Source organism: Citrus sinensis, chromosome 3 (genome assembly GCF_022201045.2).
Source record: "Citrus sinensis cultivar Valencia sweet orange chromosome 3, DVS_A1.0, whole genome shotgun sequence".
Lineage (NCBI taxonomy): Eukaryota > Viridiplantae > Streptophyta > Magnoliopsida > Sapindales > Rutaceae > Citrus > Citrus sinensis.
Window position 1 is genome coordinate 10,765,335 of NC_068558.1, and position 17,521 is coordinate 10,782,855.

A 17,521-nucleotide genomic window follows, 5' to 3' on the forward strand; every position below is an offset into this window, starting at 1 on the left:
AGAAGTCGTGGTCACGCGGAAATAAAGGGCCATAAGCCCTTAATTCACGTCACAAAGTCGCCATAGTGAATGGATTAGGAACTATAACAATTGAAAAGCATTAAATTTGCGTCGTTCTAATTTTAAAGGAGGAGCTTAAATCAAATTAAGTGGTGCGTGATCTACACCCTCTTGCATCAGTTTTTGTTTTTATTCGTTTTTTTTTTTGTTGGATTTCATAAGCAACGACGCTTTCCAACAAAAATAGAGCATTCATACGCCACTTTAGACATTCAAATGAGATATTTTATAATATGATATTTTATGTGTTATTTATTGAAAGGCTTGTAAAAGTAATAGATTAATAATTGACAAAAAAGTCAATTATTATCATAGACATGACATTAAATTATTAGTAATATATTCATAAATATCACAATTAAGTGCCGAAACTTAATGAATTATACAGCGTTATTATTTAAGAGCTAGCCTTGATAATTGCTTATCGTGATTAAATAACATTTTTAATATATAGGGACTAACTTAATACATAATTACATTAATTTATTGAGGTTAAATGAGCATTTACCCTATATACGTATGGACCCGAGGCAATTTTTTTTTTTTTAAATTACGAGCAAAAAGTAGTGTTGAAAAATTATTGGAAACCAGAAAAGCTTGGTTGTTTCGATAGCTAGACTTTGTAATCCATTTTATTTATTATTATCGTAGAAGTTCTATGATGACGTTAACAGGCAGTGGGGCCTGAAAATGTCGAAAATTTGGAACAATAGTTATGAGAGCAAAATGTGTGGTTACATAGAAAGTCAAGGTCATCCTCTTAAGATAAAAGAATGTCGTAAATGTGTACCGTTAGAAATAAAGCGCCATCTGCGACTTGGAAAACTTATGTCATAAACCAACCATAGTGAATGTGGATAATAACAATTGACAAGCATACGCGTTTACTTGGAAAACTCAAGAGTCAAAAAGTATTTATTAATGTCGTGCTCTTGTATGTGTATGCTATTTTTCTTCCCTTTAAAATCATATCAATCTCTCGTAGCTCTTAGTTTGCTGCCTGTAATTATTTGAAAATATGCGCTTCTTATTCTTCTCTGCTCCTATGTTGCTGTTACAGTACCGTTTCATGGCTAGCTTATTAGCTATGGCTACTGTAATAAACAATTTAACAACAGATCAATCTGCTCTTCTTGCATTTAAAGCCGATGTCATAGATTCTCGAAGTGTCCTGGCAAATAATTGGTCCATTTCTTACCCCATATGCAATTGGGTTGGTATTTCTTGTGGTGCGCGTCATCATAGAGTCGTAGCCTTAAATCTTTCATCTTTCAGTCTCGGAGGCATCATTCCTCCGCACTTAGGAAATCTCTCATTTCTAGTTTCTCTTGATATTAGTGAGAACAATTTCTATGGCCATCTGCCAAATGAATTGGGAAAATTACGCCGACTCCGATTGATAAATTTCGCTTACAATGAATTGAGTGGAAGCTTTCCATCATGGATTGGTATTTTATCCCGACTCCAAATATTGAGTTTTCATAATAACAGTTTCACAGATCGCATCCCAGATTTTCTCCTCAACTTATCAAAGCTGGAGTTCTTGGACTTGATGGAAAATAGTCTATCTGGTAGTTTGCCGAATGATATGTGTAGTCGTCTGCCAAAGCTTGAGAAACTTTACTTAGGTTCAAACGATTTCTTCGGCCAGATTCCGTCAAGTTTAAGTGAGTGCACACATCTTCAAACTCTGTGGTTGGCGGATAATAAACTCATTGGACCACTGCCAGAAAGTATTGGAAATTTGAGTAAGCTTACGCTTCTAAATCTTGCTCATAACAACCTACAAGGTACGCTCAGAACAACCCATATTTTTTTTTTATATATTGAGTGTTCGAATTTTAAAAGTCAAACCACAACAATTATATTCCACCACTTATAAAGATAAAAATAAATGATGTAACAAAATTAGTGCATTTAAATCCAATCAAGTTCAGACTTTATTCAGCTTTCATTTGAAAAAAAAAAAAGAAAAAGAAAAATGAAAGCATCTGAAAATAAAACTTTAAGAGCTAGCTTTGGAGTTTCAAGGGAGAAACCGCTCCATATCTTTATTGCCCTATGATGAAGGACTTGGCGGGGTTCATTGTCAATGAAGAGAATTAACAATAGATTTGTACTATTGGCACCCTTCAAAATACCTCTTAAATTTCTTTTCTTTTATTTATTTACTCCATTAAAATATTTAAAATTGGTATAAAATTCTTTTAACATCTCCCTCCATATATTAATATAAAAAATAACATCAATGAAACTTATTGTCATAAACCCCATTCTTCAATTTTTTTTTAATTGTTAACTCCATTTCAACAGAGCTTGTTTTCCTGTTCACAGCCATATATATATATATATCCATTCTCACTTTAAGCCATCTGTGATTGTCAATTTGTCATCCCAAAATCCACTTCTTTATTTCTGCACTCTGCTGGAACTTTTTTGTAATTAATTAGATTTATTTTGAGTTTTTTTTTTCAGTTTTGAGTTTGTAAGTTGTAACTATTAAAATTACTTTTTAATTGCTGGATCTCTATTTTGATTTTGAAAAAGTATGGGATGTTGGAAATTTTCTGAAATTCGGATTTCATGGTTGCTAAATATTTTAGGGCTTTAATAAGCTGATTTGATTTCTGGGTGAGAGTTTGTAGTCTCAAAAAAATAATGGCTAAAGTTTTTAAATACTAAAGAGGTTTTAAGAGGTATTTGGAAGGGTGCCTATAGAGAATGGAGCTCAGTCCCACATCAACTATCAATTTTTTATTTGAAAAGAAAAAGCCATGTCAATTATGGGAACACTCCTTCCAATATTTATAAATTGAGCTTTCCAATTTCATTGCGATCTTTCAGACCCCATACCTCGGAGCTTCTACGACATTTCCTCCTTAACAAAGATTGATTTAGGTTTCAATAGCCTATCTGGTAGTTTGCCGAATGATATGTGTAGTCGTCTTCCAAAGCTTGAGAAACTTTACTTAGGTTCAAACGATTTCTTCGGCCAGATTCCGTCAAGTTTAAGTGAGTGCACACATCTTCAAACTCTGTGGTTAGCGGATAATAAATTCAGTGGTCGACTGCCAGAAAATATTGGAAATTTGAGTCAGCTTACGGATCTAAATCTTGCTCAGAACAACCTACAAGGTACATTCCACCTCCTCATTTTGAGTAATTAATATTTGCATTTATGCGTTTGCTGAATTTATTTTCTAAATACGATGCAAAAATCCATGTGACATGTCTAGGAGGTTTTCGTAAACTGTGCTCCAAATAGATCTTGTTTATTCCTGAAATTGATATCGGCCTATATCTCATTTCTATTTTTTTGCAATAAAAAAACGAAAAGTTCTAGTACAGTATTCTGGGATCATAACAATAAACTATTCAAAGTCATTATTGTTTTAGACGTTCTTTTCATGCAAGATGATTGAGCTCGATAGTAGAACTATCATCTAAGACATAAATATATAATTTCATAGTTATCTTTTTTCAGTACTTATATTGAATAAAAAAATTAAATATATATGAGGTTGTACTAAAGCTGAAGCTGCTACATGAGTTAGAATATCATACTCAAGCAAGACGTTCCGATTATTTTTTTAAAAAAATTGATTAATCTACTTTTTTTAAGAACAAAATTGTATCTTAATAATACTATAATAAAAGTTCAGTAACATGTTAATAGGAAAATTCTTTGTATCATACTTTTTTACTCTTTAAAGTCTTTTTTCAACTTGAATTATATTTTTACTGAAAAATCAACGTTTGCTAAAAAAAATTGGTAAATGTTTCAGGGTACTTACACAAATTGTTCCATTACAATTTAAAATTTTCATAAACGACTGTACTTTAAATAAAAAATAAAAAATAAGAAATTTCATTTTAAATAAAAATTCCTCCTCATCAATTTATTTGCATAACGTTCTTATTAAAATATAATTTCTATTAAAATTATTGTTCTAATATTCTTCTGGGCTCCACTAAAGCTCTTTTAAAAAAAATTTCTCATCCTCTTCTCGTCTCTATATTTTAGATACACATTTTCATTTTTTCATTTTCAAATACTATTTTAAAGACAACCTACCAAACAAAGTTTTCAAATTCACCAAAAACTAATCATATCTCTATTATAAAATAAATAAAAAAACATCATTCGAAAAACAATACCTAACTAACCCTCAGTAATTTTCAATTCATTGCTGGCATTTTGGCAGGTGATATGCCAACGGCGATTGGCAATCTACAAATGCTGGAGCGTCTAAATCTTGGTATGAATAACTTAAGTGGTCCCGTTCCACCCACGATCTTCAATATTTCAACCATAAGACTCATTAATCTAATTGAAAATCAACTCTCAGGCCACCTACCGTTAACACTTGGCCACTCGCTTCCAAACTTAGAGTTTTTAACCTTGTTCGGCAATAATCTTATCGGAACAATTCCAAACTCCATCACCAATGCTTCTAAACTCATTGGCTTAGACTTGAGCTCAAATTTATTCTCTGGCCATATTCCACACACTTTTGGTAACTTGAGGTTCCTCAGATTTCTCAACCTAATGTTTAATTCCTTGACAACTGAATCATCTCCTGCAGATCAATGGAGTTTTCTCTCTTCTTTAACCAATTGCAGAAGTCTAACAGAGCTAGCCTTAAACGTTAATCCATTACGTGGCATTCTTCCACCATTCATTGGGAATTTCTCTGCTTCTCTTCGAAAATTTGAAGCAATCAAATGCGAACTCAAGGGGAGTATCCCTCAAGAAATTGGAAATTTAAGTGGTTTGATGTTTTTAAAACTCGACGATAATGAATTGAATGGAACAATTCCAACTACTGTGGGAAGATTTCAGCAACTACAAGGACTATCTCTCTATGATAATGATTTACAAGGATCCATTCCCTACTATCTTTGCCACTTGGAGAGGTTGAGTCAATTACTTTTAAATGGCAACAATCTCTCCGGTGCCATACCAGCGTGCTTGGGAAGTTTGACATCTCTACGAGAACTCCATTTAGGGTCCAACACGCTCACTTATAGTATCCCATCATCCTTGTGGAGTCTTGAGTACATCTTGTATGTAAACTTGTCATCAAATTCATTAAGTGGTCCTCTTCCTTCAAGTATACAAAACTTGAAGGTCTTGATAAATTTAGATTTATCAAGAAATCAGCTATCAGGTGATAATCCGATAACCATTAGTGGCCTCAAAGATTTAGCAACTCTGTCCTTGGCTGGTAATCAATTTAATGGTCCTATCCCAGAATCATTTGGAAGTTTAATAAGCTTGGAATCATTAGATGTCTCTAGCAACAATATCTCCGGAAAAATTCCCAAGTCATTGGAGGCACTTTTATATCTCAAAAAACTTAACGTGTCTTACAATAGGCTAGAAGGAGAAATTCCTATCAAGGGGCCTTTTAGAAACTTCTCAGCTCAATCGTTTTCTGGGAATTATGCACTCTGTGGTCCACCAAGACTCCAAGTCCCACCTTGCAAGGAAGATAAAGGCAAAGGCTCCAAGAAAGCTCCATTTGCTCTGAAATTTATTTTGCCTTTGATTATATCCATTGTACTAATAGCAATTGTCAGTGTGTTCTTCATAAGACGTCAAAACGGGAATACAAAAGTTCCAGTTAAGGAAGATGTGTTATCTCTGGCAACATGGAGAAGAACATCCTATCTGGATATTCAAAGGGCAACTGATGGATTTAATGAATGCAACTTGCTTGGTAGAGGCAGTTTTGGATTAGTGTACAAAGGGACACTTTTTGACGGGACTAATGTTGCAATTAAGGTCTTCAATCTGCAGCTAGAGAGAGCATTTAGAACTTTTGATTCCGAATGTGAAATATTGCGGAATGTTCGGCATCGAAACCTTGTCAAAATCTTCAGCAGTTGTTGTAATATAGATTTCAAAGCTTTGGTGTTGGAGTTCATGCCCAACGGCAGTTTTGAGAAGTGGTTGTATTCTTACAATTATTTCCTAGATATTCTGCAAAGGTTGAATATAATGATAGATGTGGCATTGGCACTAGAATATCTCAATCACGGTCATTCATTAGCACCTATAGTCCATTGTGATTTAAAGCCCAACAACATTCTCTTAGATGAAAATAAGACGGCACATGTGAGTGACTTTGGCATTTCCAAACTCTTAGGTGAAGGAGATGATTCTGTGACACAAACTATAACAACGGCTACAATTGGGTATATGGCCCCAGGTAAAGGTTTCAAATTATGTTCTTTTTAAAAGCAGATGCAAAGTTTGGCTCCATTATTATGAAAAGATTTTTTGTGTGGTATTTGTTGACAATGGCATATATGTCTGTTTGATAAATTGAAACTAAAAAATGCAGAGTACGGATCAGAGGGAATTGTTTCAGCCAAATGTGATGTCTACAGTTATGGTGTTTTATTGATGGAGACTTTCACGAGAAAGAAGCCCACCGATGAAATGTTCACCGGAGAAATGAGTTTAAGGAGATGGGTAAAGGAGTCATTACCTCATGGACTGACTGAAGTTGTTGATGCAAATTTGGTGGGAGAAGAGCAAGCTTTTTCTGCCAAAACGGATTGTTTATTAAGCATCATGGATTTGGCATTGGATTGTTGTATGGAGTCACCTGAGCAGAGGATACATATGACAGACACTGCAGCAGAGCTCAAGAAGATTAGAGTGAAGTTTCTGCAGCAAAGCTCAGTCGCTGGAACTAATTAATGTAATATTTGTTGTTATGCACTTATGGTTGTTTGCTGTGGAATAAAAGTCATTGCTGTGAGCTGAACATAAATTGGACTGAGAAATATGGTTTTCGAATTTGAATCTTTGAACGTTTATTATATTTTGATTCCAGTTATGGTATGTGTTTTATTTAATAAATATTCTGGAGATTATGAAATTGTTCCTTCAATAAAGTGGTCAGAGCTTTGAATCTCTGCTTCTCTCTTAGCATATTTTCTTTTCTTTCTTACCTGTCAATCGAGTTATTATTTTTTGTATACAATCCTAAATGGTTCTTTGGAAAGGAGGAACTATACATAACAAATTCTTATTTCACCTTCATAATTAATTAAAATTGCCAGTGAGGGAAACTGTATCATATCACTCACAATCACAATTGGACGCTTGAACATTGAAAACAGAACTAGACATCACTCACGTTTTTCCCAAATATTTCAAATGACTCTTTATGAACTCTTTTTTTTAAAAGCGAACTGTTGTACAAACTAACACAGTGAATTCATATGCAAACATGAATTCAAGTTTCCATTTCCCCTCTCTACAAGTAGTAATACAGAAATAAATACTCTAGTTTCCATTTAACAAATGATGAAGGCTACACATTATTTAATCTAATGTGCTTAGACTAACTGTGTGGGTTTGTACCATATCTGCCAAGTCAATACTTGACTTCACATATATGATGTTAATAACACCATCCATTATTAATTGTTTAACATATTCATTTCTTGAGCTAATATGCCTAGATTTTTCATTGTATGCTTGCTAAATGTTCTACACAAAGTCCCCATCAGCTGCCGCCACAACTCTATATCTAATAACAAATTTCTCAACCGTTCTGCATTTTTGCTTGCTGCTACTACCGCTATAAACTCATATTTCATTGTGGAATGAGAAATATATGTTTGTTTCTTAGAAGTCCATGAAATGACTCCTCCAATAGCAAAAGTCCAACTTGATGGGGATTTATTATCACTAGCACTAGTAGTCCAACTGACATGTAAGTACCCCTCTAGCACCGCTAGAAAGTTGGAATAAAATAAGCCAAAATTCATAGTTCTTTTGAGATACCCAAAAACTCTACCAAGGGCTTTGTAGTGAATTGTACTAGGATTACTTATATATCTTTAAAGTTAGCATACTGCAAATGCTGTACCTAGCCTAGTACAATTGCACTTGCATATTGAAGCTGTGCAATTGATCTGCCAGAATTCTCAAGTATTTTCATACTTGAATTGAATGGGGTATTTGTTTCTTTTATTTGCAAATTATTAAATCCCAAAGGCATTTTCTCAATATAATGAGACTGACATAGTACATAACACCCACTATATTTCTTCACTTTAACCCCCAAGATAGTATCAAATTTATTTAAGTATTTCATTTTGAAGATTGAAGTTAAACACTTCATAGTCTCATATATTCCTTCCAAGTTAATTTTAAAAAAAATTAGTAAGTCATCAACATAAATATAAATAATCGCACCATATTTATCCGTGAGAGCAAGAGTATATAAATTGTTTTAGATTTGAGTAAAGTGGCTTCGTAAGCATAGCGGTTTTGAAATCTGAATACTTAGGTCCCAATGCTCTAGCAAGCTAAAAGACTTTGTCATCATCAGCCACTGGTTTGCCAATTGCTACCAAGTTATCACATATTGTCTTGAATCTCTTGAGAAAATCTTCAAGCCTTGAATTTCCTCTTTTGAGAGAATAAAGGCCGTCCTTCAATAAAGATTCTTTGTACTTTGGTTGAGGGAAGCAATTGCTTTTTAATTGAGAGCCAAACCTCAAGCGAGGTTTGCCCACCAATTGTCATACTCATCACATCTTAATTCCTCCATCGTTCCCCTTAGCCAAGTCATCAATAATCCGTCGTTATTCATCCATTGAATGGACTCGGGATTGTAACGTATGTGAACCGAAAAAAAAAAAGAGAGAGGCGGTTAAAAAATAAAATAAATAAAAGAAAAAGCTATCAAAAGGGGGAAGCATGTTCACACGTGAGAGTGAGGAAGCTATCAAAACCGACCCAAACCCACGAACCCGACCCTGCCATACCTCCAATTTCCGGCCACATCACCGGCCGAGCAAGGTACCAATCTGAAGCTTGAAGACCGGCCGTCGTATCCCAGCCATCACCCTTGCCGAGCAACGGTCAAAACGCCGGCAATCAAGCTCGATAAGCCGCGGTAAAACCCACCCCTTCTCGCCGTCGATTCCACCGATTTTGGGTGACGCCACCACCTGGATCTTGATCCTTAGCTCACCGTCATCATTTTCAGACCAACCCCACCTGAGACAGCTGCTTTGGCCGCGAATGACCGCCGGAAAGCTTGCGGCTTTGGAAGTTCGATCAGCCGTTTTTGCTGCGCGTGGGAACTCACCGCCAGCACTATTAGACTCAGCGTGGTTGGAACTATCAGACCCGAGCTTCCCGGCCACCGTTAACTAAAATTCGGTCAACGTTGACCGACGAGGGCAATTCAGTATCTTCACATTTTGAGGGTGATTTTGTAATTTATGACCCTGTAGATATTTTAGTAATTCCCAAAATTAAGGATGGGTTGGTAATTACGATCCTAAGGATAATTCAATGGTTTATGATTTCGGAGTACTGTAATAATTTACGGATGCGAGGGTATTTTGGTAATTTTATTGATGCAAGAGTTGTATATTATAGATAGATATTTATTTCGAGTTTATTGAATAAATTTAGTCCTAATTCCAATTTACGAAAAATAATTATGTTGTTTTCTTAATTTAGGAGGATTCATGAGCGAGAATCGGTCTGCAGGCATGGACGATAACCAAGTTTGAGCGTTGTCACTGTGAGTGGAATATACAAAACTTATTTTCATAGTTTATTACGATAGTAAAACATGTTTATGAAATAAGTATTTTAAATACTCAAATTTAATGATTTTCTTGAAATGGATTTTATTTACGTATTGATTTGTTATTTAAAAAGTGTTTGGTTATTGGTTTTCCGTGTTGATTTAATATAAAATCAGATAGTATCTTAAAGATAAGACAAGTGGATTCAAATGTGTCAATGAAAGGAAAATTATGATTTAAATTATGGTTACATGGTATATGAATACGAGTATAAAGATTGTTTTAAAATCATTAGACAATATCATTCCCTGGTTATAGTGATACAAATATGATGAGACCTTTGAGGCCCGTTTGAACACAAAAGTTTTGAACTGTGTGTTTGGGCGCTTCTGCCTTTTGGGGGTATATGCATGTGATATGATGATAACAATGATATAGTTGAGACGCAGGTCTTTGAGGCCTGTCTGAGTACACACAGAGATTTTGAGTCGTCTGCTTGGGCGTTTTGTCATTTGGGGACTATATAATGTGTGCACAAATATGATAAGACATGAGATATCATTTCCCTGTCTATCCATGTAGTTATGGGGCATGACAGTACTTAGATAGTACGTCATTGCTTATCCGTTGAGGTCCAGATATGACGAGATTATTCTCCCGAATACTTATTTAGTGACAGATTTTAGAATTCAGTTTTTGAGTAATGGATTTATAACTTTCTTAATTTTATGTGACATTATATATTATGTTTATGTCAGTGTATGATTTATAATTAAAAAAGTTTATTTAAGTCTTCTTATGTTATTTTGATAAAGATATTTACTAACAAGATATAATTATTTTGAAGTAAGTTTATTTTCAAAAACTATTATCCACTCACTGAGTTTTATACTCCTCCCGTTTTATAATATTCCACCTCACACAAGAGGTTGTAGGTACACTAATCGACCCAACAGTGACTGTAGATATATTTTGAATCTTGGTCATGTGATGGTATTAGAATATATAGATGATTTTTGTTAGAACATTCTAATCATCTCATTTTTTTGGAATTGTATAATTTTGTTGTATTATTCTTTTGAGTTTAAGAATAAACTAATGTATATTTATATTAGTTATAATATAATCTTTTGATACTATGAAGGTATTTTGGATAAAACTCAGTATTTTAATTGAGGATGTTGATCATTGGAGTTAGTTGTATATTGAATTATTTTGAGAGTGATATATTCATAAAGGAGACTTTTCAGAATTTTTGGTAGAATCCTTACTAATTAGATTATTATCGATTCAGTTTTGATGAGACTGGATAGACTCACCCTAGGAGTTTGGGGTGGGTTAAACTAAGGGATTGATTGTTTCTTTTCCATTTTGCATGATCATTTTTGGAGGCGTCTCAATTTATGTAAGGTGATGTTCTAGTCCAAGGCTTTAAACTAAGGAAAGAACTTGATGTTAAGAAATATGTATTTTTCAATAAGGATTTCGTAAAATATTTTCTTTTTTAGTGGGATTCCTGTTTAAGGAATATATAATTTTTCCTTGGACACTTAACTTATACAAGGAAAAGTACAACTAGTATAAGTGAAATAATACTTTTCTTTCAAGAAATAATTACTATATATAGGGAGGTTGGGTTCACTTGTTTATAGAGTATAATACAACAATTAATTCTTTACAAGTCTATAGTTTATAATGTGAGAGAAACAGTAGGTGTATTGAGAGATTGGATGTTATTAGGATTTTGAATGTGAGGAAACTACTAGAGTGATTTTAATAATTTTTTACGTAGTAGATTTTTCTTTTGTCGTTCTTGGTGGTCGTAGTTTTTCTCCGATATAAGAGATTTTTCACTGTGTGATTGATTTTATTCTTTATTTATTTTCTGTTCTTTGTTTGTTTTTTTTTCTTTACAAGATCTTAGGTAGGATTAAAATTTCATAACACCTGAGACTTCCAAAGAAGAGAGTTGTTTGTTGTAATAACTTTTCATATAGTAGATTTTTCTCTTGTTGTCCTTAGCAGCGGTTTTTTTTCTCCAGTAATGAGCTTTCCATGTAAATTATTGTATTGTGTGATTGATTTTATTTTCCATCTATTTTCTGTTTATTATTTATTTGATAATTTTACTCACAAGATCTTGGATAAGATTAAAATTTCCTAACACTTGAGACTTCCAAAGGAGATAGTTGTTTGATGTAAGCTTGATGGAAATTAGATTGGCGCATTGGTAAAACGATTTGATATTGAATTTTGGTTGGGTTTGATTTTCTGCCATAGGCTCTAATACCATAATGAAAGGCGAGGAAGAATTTATGTATGTCACCGCACTGTTTCTCATCGGATGGCTCATTAACAAGACTTTCCATCTCATTAAAGAAGGTTTGAACACGAGATCAGGATTCTCTCCTGATATGATTTTCTTTTGAGTAAATTTTATTAATGTGATTGGTGGTTAATAAATTAAAAAATAAAGATCGTTAAATCTTAATTATACACTAACATTAAAATATAGATGTCACTAAATTTATAAAGATCAAGAGAGTTCAGATCAGGAGAAGATTCTAGTTCCAAATATGCGTCTATCGTATGATAAAGTAAATAAATTGTGTTTCACCATCATCGTCTGATTTTACAAAATTCAAAAAGTAGCAACATTAATAGTATTCACAGCATTAGCACCCAATGACCCACCCTGCTTGGACACGAAGTCCTCGTACACAATCTCGGGTTTCCAAACAATTGTTGAATTAAACGCAACAAACACTTTATTTGAGCATTTATTACGAAGTAAAGTAACAAATAAATATATTTTAAAAAATTTTAAATGTATAATATAAATGTGCACCTCAATTACTTTCGACGCAACGCAATCCCAAATAGATACAAACTTATTCAAGTTTGGTTTGAATTGGTCTGGTTTAATATGCTCTTCTTGTATTTAAAGCCCATGTCACAAATTCGAGAAATTCTAAAATACATCTGAGGTACTATGTAATCCATACAACAAGTAATGATGCCATGACATATGTGTATTTATTTTGAACCACTATCATGCAAGTGGTGGTTGAATTAAATTCAATTACACATATCATACATACATCAATTGATTGTAGTACATCTGAGGTATTCTAGAATTTCTCCATAGATTCTCAAAGTGTCCTGACAAGTAATTGGTCCATGTCTTACCCGATATGCAGCTGGATTGGCATTCCTTGTGGAGCGTGTCATTAAAGAGTCACAGCCTTGAATTTTTCATATATGAGTCTTGTCTTACAATAGGCTAAAAGGAGAAATTCCTATCTAAGAGCATTTTAGAAACTTCTCAACGCAATTGTTTTTTGGGAATTACGCACTCTATGGTCCACCAACACTCCAAGTCCCACCTTGCAAGGAAGATAATGGCGAAGGCTCTAAGAAAGTTGTTGTACTTGTTTTGAAATATATTTTGCCTCGACTGTATCCATCGTACTAATAGCAATTGGTAAAAAAGAGTAAAACAAGAGTAAAAAAATCACAAATCGGGAAGATTTGTTGTCTCTGGCAACATGGATTTAATGAATGCAACTTGTTTGGTAGAGGCAGTTTTGGATTAGTGTATAAAGGGACACCTTTTGATGGGACTAATGCTGCAATAAAGATATTCAAACTGTAGCTAGAGAGAGCATTTAGGAGTTTTAATATTGAAACCTTGTAAAAATCTTTGGTAGCTGTTGTAATATAAATTCAAAGCTTTAGTGTTGGAGTTCATGTTGGGATTATATGCTCTTTTAAATCATATTAATTGATTTTTTGATTAATAAAATATTTGAGATATTTTCAATTGCATAAATATATATTGAATAAGGTCCGTTTAATCATATTATATGTATTTATGTGATCATCAGATGGATTCACAGAAGACATAAATACAAGTTATCTTATGATTAAATAAATTTAGTTCGCAGTTGATAAATAAAGTTGGGCACTTTATTTAGGTATAGACTGTAATGAATTCATTGAATGATTTGTCTTAATCATGTATGAATTTATTGATGTAGTACGACTACATTGAACAGGATCACATATGAGATTTAATTAACTTTGTAATAATTGTCAGACTTATTAAATCTCATAGGCATTGATTTTACTGTAATCTTAATCTTGAGTTAATTATGATTTCATGATTGTAATTGTTATTCCATTTGAGTTACCAATGGGCACGACACATACTTGTAGTCAAGATTACTCGGTATCTTGGTGGGAGCAATTATGAGTATTGGAGTTATAGATTAACAATATAGAATTCGTACAACACATCTCTTGATGAGTTTTCGGCACTTGATCATAGAATTCTTTGGCCAGAGTGTGTCAACATATTTAGTATGTTGAAAATAATCATTAGAGAAAACCAGTAAGTATCAAAGAATAAGATGTAATTAAATTGATTGGACAGTTGAGATATCGATTTAATTAATGATGTGGTATAAATGATTGTGCAGTAAAGAAATCAATGTGGCTTGGGACGAATTATTATTCGAACATACAATTATGGAAGTCAGTTCCAATCTTTTAGTGGAGTAGATTTGGAATTAAATAATTAGGCTAGTTTAATTACAAGCCTAATTATTATAGCCACTATTGTATGTTCCCAAATGATCCCTGGGTTAGCTCATTTAATTGACTGCGCCACTACTGGATTAATAAGAAAGATAACTAGCTATTTGAGTTAAAAGCCAAAATATATTATTTAGTGGGAGGCTCCATGTAATATACTTGTGTCTAAGGGGCCTTGTGTTATTTTACAAGGTGGGCCCCTATGACAAGAAAGAAGTAACGTTACTTTTGGTTTATTATTTTTAATTTAAATCAAACTTGATTTAATAGAATTAAATAATATAAAAAATGGAGCCTAGGGTTTCCACTAGATAGAGATATAAAAGAGCTTATTTTCTCCTAAAAAGAAGATAGCAGCCACTTTATACAGATCAGAGAAAAAAGATTTTTCTCTCTAATTTTGAGAGAAAAATTTTCTCGTACTAGTTGATTTAGTGGTGATAAAGGCGCCCACACGTCAAGTGCAGATCAAACCTGAGTCATAACCTGGAAGATCATTGGTGACAGTTCGTGATCTAACAAGCGTGGTGATGACGGATCGTGATCTGAGAGCCTAAATCACTTCAGTAAAAAAAGCCAAATCAGATTTTCAAGGTACGATTTCTAGATTATAAATTCTTATATATTGTATGAGAGCGTTCTTAAAATGTTTTATAAAAAATTTAAAAAACTGATTTTTCTCCAAAAGTTCGTGCCCAACGGCTGTCTTGAGAAGTGGTTGTATTCTTACAACTATTTCCTAGATATCCTACAAAGATTGAATATTATGATAAACTTGGCATTAGCACTAGAATGTCTCCATCAGTGTCATTCATTGGCACCTATGGTCCATTGTGATTTGAAGCCCAATAACATTCTCTTGGATGAAAATATGATCGTGCATATGAGTGACTTTGACATTTCCAGACTCTTTTAGGTGAAGGAGATGATTCTATGGCACAAACTATAACAGTGGTTACAGTTAGGTATATGGCACCAAGTAAAGGTTTCAAATTATGTTCTTTTTAAAAGCAGTTACAATGTTTGGGTCCATTATTATGAAAGATTTTTTGTGTGGTATTTATTTCATAATGGCATATACGTCTATTTGATAAATTGAAACTAAAAAATGCAGAGTACGGATCAGAGGGAATTGTTTCAGCCAAATGTGATGTCTGCAGTTATGGTGTATTGATGGAAACTTTCACGAGAAAAAAGCCCACCGATGAAATGTTCACCGGAGAAATGAATTTAAGGAGATGGGCAAAGAAGTCATTACCTCACGGACTGACTGAAATTGATGATGCAAATTTGGTGTGAGCCGAGCAAGCTTTTTCTGCCAACATAGATTGTTTATTAGGCATCATGGATTTGGCATTGGATTGTTGTATGGCGTCACCTGGGCAAAGGATGCATACGACAGACGCTGCAGCAAAGTTCAAGAAGATCAGAGTGAAGCTTCTGCAGCAAAGATCAGTCGCTGCAACTAATTAATGTAATATATGTTGTTATGCGCTTATGGTTGTTTGTTAACTTTGTCTGTACACTTCCTTGTTTTTGGGGAATAAAAGTCATTGCTTTGAGCAGAACATAAATTGGACTGAGATATATGATTTTCGAATTTGTATCTTTGAACGTTTATTATATTTTGATTCCAGATATGGTATGTTTTTTATTTAATAAATATTTTGGAGATTATGTAATTGTTCCTCCAACAAAGTGGTCAGATCTTTGAATCTCTGCTTCTGTCTTAGCGTCTTTATTTTCTTTCTTACCCTGTAAATCGAGTTATTATCTTTTGTATACAATCCTATATGGTTGTTTAGAAAGGTGGAACTATAACAAATTCTTAGCTGAACTTCATAATTAATTAAAATTCCCAGCGAGGGAAACTATATAATATCACTCACAATCACAATTGGACGCTTGAACATTGAAACAAAACACTTCAAATGACTCTTTATGGGCTCATTTATTTAAAAGCAAACTGTTGTACAAACCCACTCAAAAAATCCATATTCAAACATGAATTCAAGTTTTCATTTCCCGTACCTACTGGTGCTAATACAGAAGTAAATACTCTATAGTTTCCATTTAACAAACGACAAAGGTAACACATTATTTAAGAAATAAACTATGATTTCTAACTATATAAAAAATAATAAAATATATAAGAGTGAAATCTGAGGGCTTACTAGTCAAGGTCTTCGTAATAGTCAAGGTCCTCATCATTTTGTGGAAAAAATAATTTTGATAAATAAATAAATAAGAAGTCATGATTACTTAGAATATAAATTAAGGGCCATAAGCCCTTAATTCACGTTACGAGATCGCCTCAGTGGATGGATTTGGAACTATATAACAATTGACAAGCATTAAAATTTGCATCGATCTAATCATCTAAAATTCTTTTTTTTTTTTTTTCTGAACCATGAGGTGGTCCTGAGTGGGCCCCAACTATAGGAGGCACCTTTAATTCCGTACCACAACTTAGACTAATCCCTGCTCGCATCGGGTCGGCTCATAAGTGGTAAAGTACTGGCCAAAGTGGTGACTCCATACGAGAATGAAACTTGAACCCCTGACCTCTCTTAAGGAGTGAGAGTGCCGAACCACTCACACCAACCAACTTTGGTTTAATCATCTAAAATTCTAATTTCAAAGGACGAGCGTAAGTCAAATTAAGTGGCACGTGATCTATACGCTCTTGCATAAGTTTTTGTTCTTTTGTTGGATTTGATTAAGCAACTACGCTTTCCGACAAAAATAGAATAATGATTCGCCACTTTAGATATTCAATTGAGATACTTAGGTAGCGTTTGTTTTTTTATCTGAAATCTGAATGGGTCTAAATTTGGCTAAAATCTGAATAGGTCTGAATTTCATATGTCTGAATGACATGTTTGTTTTTTCTTTTTCAATATCTGAATATAAGTGGCATCTTGTTTGTTTTTATAAGAATTATTTATACTTGTTATAAATTTTAAGGGTTAATACAAAATCAAGAAGTTAACTAAAACGACCAGTCAACATCAATGGTGTAACCGACTGAGGCATCAATAAAAATTCAAGAAATCACATATAAAACAACACTGATGTAAAAATAGAATATTTATAAAATCCGTAAAAAAGAAAAAAGAAAAAACATACCTTAGCACTGGAGATTCAACAGGTTGTGCTTGAAGAATTTTAGTGCTAATGAAAAGGAGAAAAAATAGAAAAAATAGTTGAACGTGAATTAGAATGAGACAAAAAAAGGATTAGGTTTTATAATATGGGAAATATGTCTATTTAATAGGGATATTATTGGAAT

At 33.4% G+C, this 17,521-nt stretch overlaps 1 protein-coding gene and 1 long non-coding RNA gene across 4 annotated transcripts; both read left to right on the forward strand.

The window, feature by feature from the left end:
• The first annotated feature begins 963 nt into the window (after nt 1–963).
• LOC102630828 (probable LRR receptor-like serine/threonine-protein kinase At3g47570) lies at nt 964–15,768 on the forward strand. 3 transcript variants are annotated; one of them, XM_052438449.1, is made up of 4 exons: nt 964–1,850; nt 2,905–3,195; nt 4,266–6,275; nt 15,344–15,768. In XM_052438449.1, exons 1-4 carry the CDS (start codon nt 1,079–1,081, stop codon nt 15,526–15,528), a joined length of 3,258 nt encoding a protein of 1,085 aa, XP_052294409.1. In that variant the 5' UTR covers nt 964–1,078; the 3' UTR covers nt 15,529–15,768. The 3 variants fall into 3 exon arrangements, with proteins under 3 accessions (XP_052294409.1, XP_024949385.2, XP_052294410.1); XM_025093617.2 differs by lacking the exon at nt 15,344–15,768 and adding an exon at nt 6,411–6,896 and having other exon boundaries at nt 971–1,850; XM_052438450.1 differs by lacking the exon at nt 15,344–15,768 and adding an exon at nt 6,411–6,896 and having other exon boundaries at nt 971–1,850; nt 4,647–6,275.
• Nucleotides 8,339–11,729, forward strand: LOC127901341 (uncharacterized). The gene is made up of 2 exons (XR_008053496.1): nt 8,339–9,444; nt 9,563–11,729. It is a non-coding gene; the product is annotated as an uncharacterized LOC127901341 (long non-coding RNA).
• Nucleotides 15,769–17,521: the final 1,753 nt, after the last annotated feature.

Excerpts from the sequence above, each read along its gene's own strand:
- LOC102630828 (XM_025093617.2), top strand. The coding sequence starts at position 1,079 with ATGCGCTTCTTATTCTTCTCTGCTCCTATGTTGCTGTTACAGTACCGT. Across the intron at positions 3,196-4,265 it reads TGCTCAGAACAACCTACAAG|GTGATATGCCAACGGCGATT; the intron begins GTACATTCCACC and ends GCATTTTGGCAG. Across the intron at positions 6,276-6,410 it reads AATTGGGTATATGGCCCCAG|AGTACGGATCAGAGGGAATT; the intron begins GTAAAGGTTTCA and ends TAAAAAATGCAG.